This window comes from Sus scrofa, chromosome 3 (assembly GCF_000003025.6).
Source record: "Sus scrofa isolate TJ Tabasco breed Duroc chromosome 3, Sscrofa11.1, whole genome shotgun sequence".
In the NCBI taxonomy this organism is placed as follows: Eukaryota; Metazoa; Chordata; class Mammalia; order Artiodactyla; family Suidae; genus Sus; species Sus scrofa.
In genome coordinates, this window is record NC_010445.4 from 37203991 (window position 1) to 37209990 (window position 6000).

The 6000-nt window shown below is 53.5% G+C and overlaps 1 protein-coding gene across 6 annotated transcripts in view; it reads right to left on the reverse strand.

Annotated features, from left to right (window-relative positions):
* Window positions 1-5782, reverse strand: part of RBFOX1 (RNA binding protein, fox-1 homolog 1) — a 2271070-nt gene extending 2265288 nt beyond the window's left edge. For 3 of the 6 annotated variants that reach the window (XM_021088068.1, XM_021088065.1, XM_021088063.1), the window contains exon 1: window positions 5462-5782. In XM_021088068.1, coding sequence (XP_020943727.1) covers window positions 5462-5668 — 207 coding nt within the window. In that variant the 5' untranslated portion in view covers window positions 5669-5782. The remainder of the gene's footprint in view (window positions 1-5461) is intronic. The other 3 variants (XM_021088064.1, XM_021088066.1, XR_002342915.1) reach the window with 2 other exon arrangements.

Consider the following 6000-nt stretch of genomic DNA (forward strand, 5'->3'; position numbering starts at 1 on the left):
CTCTGCATCCAGGCTGGGTCTGCTTCGAAGGTAGCGTGGGAAAGTGACAGCTGAGTGTTTTGAGAAGACAGAGGCTCTACACATATGGACTACAGTTTTGCAGGAGTGCCGAGACCATGGAGTGTCCAGTGTTTGACTGCACACACCCTGGCTGGGTGCAGGCTGTCCAGACTCAGGTGAATCTTTGCACCCCTCTCAACTGGCCTCCATTAAAACTCCAGCAACAGCCCATGAGTGTATTAAATCAAATGGGCTCCCTTCAACACCAATGACCCGCGTCCTTCTCCCTCTACTGTCGGAGGAGACACATCCTCCTGTTAGTCCTCTGGCCTTCCTCGTGGATCCTTCTCCTCTCATCCCTAAGATGTCCCAGACTTATACGAAAACCTCCTCTCTTGCCCCTCCTCTCTTGCCCCTCCTCTCTCTCTCTCCCCATCCATCTCAGGTGCCTCTTGGCCTCAACTATCTTCATTGATGACCCTCAAGTCTGAATGTCCATCCCAACAATTAGATGTTGTCATCAGGGTCTCAGAGTCAAGAATCAAATTCATGGTCATCCCTGCCTTCCTGAAGGTCAGGCTGACTCCACATCTTCCTCATTCCCAATACTCAGGAGATCCTTAAGTCCTGGGAAACACATCTCAGAAGATGTCCTCCATTCAGGCACCACTCCTGAATGCCACCACTGCCGCCACCCAAGCCACCAGCAGCCCTGGCAGAGTCTCCTGCCCCAGGCCCCAAACTGGTGTCCCTCCTGCTCCCTAAACTCCAAGTCACATTCCAGTGGACACAAAGGGACAATGACCATCCTGCTGAAATTTTTGAAATAAGGAGGACACTGGCCTGCAGTCTGAGTCTTTCCAGCTGAGAAGCCCAAATCAAGCTCCCATTTGCCAGCAATGGGGTTAAATATTTCTGAAATGATTAAAGCCAAGAGCAACACAGCTCACACTCCCAAACTGCTCTGGGCACAGAAGCCCCACCTCCCAGAGGCTGGGGGGATCTGACCATTCAGGATGCAGCCTCTCTGTTCCAACTAAAAGGAATGGCCTCCATGCCTTCTTCCTCCTCCAAGGACCCTCCACCCTCCTGCACCCAACTCTTCCCTCTCAGAGGATGAGGAAACCTCCTGCCATTTCCCGCTCGAGCACAGCATTCCTCAGAAGCCTGCCCCACAAATTACAGAAGAGCCGAGGCAGACACACTGCGCTCCGGTGGGCGGTCATGTCTTCATGTCAGCCTGAAAGATCGTTGCCAGGGAAATATCTTTATCTCGGCAGAGAGAGCTTCCACCCTGTGGAGTCCGGCTGTGCTCAAATGGGAATCCTGAAACCCAGATGTTGGTCTCAACGCCCTGTCCCGGCAGCCGGCTTTGGAACTCTGCATTGTGGGAGCAAACCCTGCATTCCACCTGCTCTGCCACCCGCACCCCTGTCCCCCAGAATCCTGGACCCTGAGAACCAAGGAGGGAACTGGGGGGAAGCTGATGAGTTCCATGCAGAAAGCTGAGATGCTACCCAAATCCAACCTGAGGTTTATGTGGATAGTACCCCCCTCACGAATGGATGAGGGGATGAAGGACACTGTCTGACTCACCCAAATAACTAAACACAGAGACGACTGTTTGTTTTGTACCTTTTCTGCCCAAATGCTAGGCCAAGCATTTTCTATTTATTACCTGGTTATTTTATTGAGTGTACACATAACCTGCTATTGAGGCTGTATCTCATTATCTCTGTTTTATTGATGAGGAAACTGAGGTTATATAAATTTCCCAAGGCCACATAACTCATGAGTGGTACAGCTGGGATCCAAACTCAACACCCACACTCTGAAATATGTTTTGCAAGTGTAGACTCATGGCTTGAAGCCAAGGCGATTTTGCCTGCTTGCTCCTGCTACCCCAGGCAATGTCTGGGGACACTCTGGGTTGCTGCAACTGGGGATAGGTATCATTGCTACTGGCATCGAGTGGGTAGAGGCCAGAGATGCTTAGCAGCATCTCTACTATGCACAGGATAGCACATCCCCCCATAGCAGAGCATGGTCTGGCCCCAACCGTCAAAGCTGAGACACCCAGGTGCAGACCATCCCAGTGTGAAGGGAAAAGACCCACAGTCTGGATTCACTGCTACAGGGAGCCCCATGCTGATAACAACCTTCTACTCTAGTCTCAACCCCAGGGACTCCGGAGTGGACAGTCCATCGGGGGATTTCAGGGAATCCGATGAGCTAATACACTTGAAAGCTCAACTCTGCCCAGCAACAACCCAGAAATCTATGCCAAGCTGCCCGATCTTGGGAAAAGCTGAACAAAACACCTGGGGTTGATAACCAATGACCTAGGAAAGGCTGTTCTCTCCTTCCAGGAAGAGCTGTGGGTCAGACTCACCCTGGGGTCCCTCCAAAAGAATCAGTAAGGGCTCTGGGAGGACCAGTTTTTCGATTCCTTCTCAGCATCACTGGTCCTGGAGGAGGCAAAAGGAGTCTATAAAATTTCTGATCCCTGGGTGGGGGAGGCGCTAGCTCTCACTAGTCACACACATTCCTTCCACCGCACATCCAGCAAGACTCAGGTGCTGAAAGGGCTCCTGGGGCTCCAGGTTACCTCCTAAAAGCATCCTCTAGAAACCACCAGAGGAAGAAATGCCCTCCTTAAAGGCAAGAGCTGAGCTCAGGAGTCACTCTGAGCGACAACTAGTCACATGTAAACCTCAGCCATCCAGAGCACCAGGTATGGTGACAGGAAAGGATATTTTATCCTTAAAAACATCTAGATATAAGATGGACAGGGAGGTGTTGCCCGGGCAGCTTCTGCAGAGAAAAGCCCAAAATGATCTGCATCTAAAAATAATCCGCTATTAAAGAGCAAGGATGTTTTTGACATTTCAGCCGAGCTAATGGTCTACACAGACAGAATCTCATGAAAAAGCATTCTGTTGTTCTTGATCCATTTGGACATGGTCTGTGAGTGAAGAAATGGCTCTCCTCCTGGAAGAAATAGCTGCTGCTCCTGGCACCAGCCTGAAACTGCTTCCTGGTTCCTTAAAGAGAATATTCCTATAGAAACTAAAAAGGAGGAGAAATCTGTCTGGTGAGGATGCTGGGTGGCCTGGGCTTTGGCCAACCTTGAAACTTGAAAACCAAGATGCTGGGAGTTCCTGTCGTGGCGCAGTGGTTAACGAATCTGACTGGGAACCATGAGGTTGTGGGTTCGATCCCTGCCCTTGCTCAGTGGGTTAACGATCCGGCATTGCCGTGAGCTGTGGTGTAGGTTGCAGACGCGGCTCGGATCCCGCGTTGCTGTGGTTCTGGCGTTGACTGGCAGCTGCAGCTCTGATTCGACCCCTAGCCTGGGAACCTCCATATGCCGCGGGAGCGGCCCAAGAAATGGCAAAAAAAAAAAAAAAGAAAAAGAAAGAAAGTAAGAAAACCAAGATGCCCTCTCCATGAGGGGCCCTTTCCCCAGAAGGTTCAGGTTCCCCCAAAAGAGAGAATCACATTCAGGTTCAGAAAACAAGGATGACTTCTGTCCAGTTATGACATAATCCCTTAAACCAGGAGATGCCCACTTCCCTTCATGAACCAAAAGTTCCCTGGCGTTTCTGCCTTTTTAAAATGTCATCATCTGCACATAAAACCTTTAACCCCCTGGAAGGCATTTACCATGGAGAGGCTGGCCTAAGACCTTTGTCTCTTGTGATGCACCCTCAGAACTAAGCATGGCTGCAGACAAGATGCATGGAGTGGATTTCAGCACTAAATCACATTCACTGAGCACATACTACACACCAGGCGCAATGCTAAGCATAACCTTTCTATGCATAACCTCCACTTAATCTCAGGAACAGTAACCCCATGAAACAGGACCTCCTTCTAACATACCCTTTTCACCACTGAGGACACCAAGGCCCAGAGAGCTTAAGTAACTTGCCCCTAGTCACCCAGCTGGGCCAGAGCTAGGAATCAAACCTGAGTAATCTGACTCCAACCCACATTCCACAGCATTCCCTCTGCACCTGGTCACTTCACTCCATTCAGGTGTCCTGGTCTGTGGCAAAGTTCCATGTAAGAGGGAGGTCACAGGAAGAGAGAAGGGCTTCTGACAGTAGAAGTTTCACAGCATCACGCAGCCCCCAGAGCTGTGTCTCAGACCCAGGACCTCTCCTCTCTCCACACTGCGACACATCCCTTCCCGCTCTTTCCAGGACGTGTCCCTGTAAACCTTCCATAAGCAGCATCCTTCTCCTGGCATCTCAGAGAAAAATTCACCTGCTTCTAGTGTCCAGGTAGCCCATGATTCGAGCACAGTCACAGCCTGGGAGCAGCCCCTCGCCGAGTCAGCCGGGCTTTGATGCAGCCTAGCGAACCGGAGGCAGACTGCTGCCGCCTGCGTGGATTCAGGAGAAGCAAGGAGACCTTTCCCTTGTGGAGCTCACTAGCCACAAATCAAATTTTTAAGATGAGTTATGCCAAGCAAATGGTCAAAAACAAAAATGTTTGGAAGAAACAAAAAGGTCAACCCCATTATCCATTTAAAACTCTCAAGGTGGCAGCCCACACCATGGGGACAGCTGTCCAGGCAGCCCTCGTTTGTCCTCCAGACACTTGTGCTCCCCAAATGTAAGGTCAGCCAGGTCACAACTGGATGATTCAGAAGAGGGGACAGAAATCAGGGGCCTGGGGTTCAAGCTGGCCCTGGGGGTCCATCCCACATACACGTAGGGAGTGACTCACATACCCGCGCACATATGCAACAAACCACCCTCACCCTTGGCGGACAAGGACCAGAGCCGTGCAGCACCTGAGGAGATACACAGAACTTTGCTTCCCTGTCCTTCTCTGCAGGGATGGGGAGAAAGGACTGGCTTCAGGGCTGGAAGCCACCTGCCTTCTCTCTCAACTCTTGCTGCCCAGCCAGCCTGGGGAGCAGTGACAAGAAGACAAGGGCAGGCGAGGGGTTTGGTGAGCTGCCACCAGCACACACACTGACAGGGCAGGGTTGGCAAAGCCTGTCCCCAGGTACTTTCCACCCAAGCCCCTTAGCAGGTGGAAGGCACACACAACCAGTCAAGTCCCAGAGAGACACCTAAAGCAGCTCTGCCCCGGATGGGGCTGTGAGGTGAGGGGTGCTCAGAATAAACCCCCACCTCCTTTCCTTTCTGGGTTCCCCAGGACACAGAGCTCCCCCTCCCTTTTCAGCCAACTACAGAGCCCACGGGTCCCCCTGCCAGCGGTGACTTCACGGGAGAATCAGCAAGTCTATCCTACATAAACAAGAAGGGAGTTGCCACCAAGAACGGAGCATCTAGTTTCTCAGGAGGTCCCCACAAGCTGTCACACCGCGCCCGCCCGAAGGAGTTGCAGCGCAATTGTCAACTTGGACCTGGCGCCGACGGGAGCATTCTGCCCACCCCCCAGGCCCCGTTCCTGCTGCGCCCCCCCCACCCCCCGCACTTACACCTCTGTCTTCGCCACCTGTCTGGGTGCCGGTCTCTTCCCTGCCCAGACGTGGCGCGTCTTCTTCCTCCTTCGCTGCGCTTCCTCCTTCCAGCCCCAGCCTCAACCTCTTCTCCTCCGGAGGGGCGTCCTCCTCCTCCCGCCTCTGCCGGCCATCCCTGCCTCTGAGCTTGCCCGTGTCCTCTGGGCTGCCACAAGGGCTGGCCATGGCTCCAGGTGACTCTTCCTGCACTTGGAGGAGAGGAAGGACCGGCAGCCTTCCGAACCCAGCGGCCTGTGGGTGGAAGAACGGGCTTCTGAGCGCGGGCTTGGTGGGTTCGCGCGGCTCGTCTCGGAGCTGGGCTCCTCCGTGGACCACTCCTGTCTCTCTGCCGCCCCCTGCTGGCTGCTCGTGAGCACCGCGGGCACGCGTGGAAGAGGCCTGCGCGGGTCTCACCTGCCCGGGGCCAGGCCCGCTCAGCCAAAGCCCGGCCCCGAGGTCGCACAAGGATGGTCCCCCTGCCCAAGTAAGGGAGAGAAGGAGGGACAGGCAGACATCGA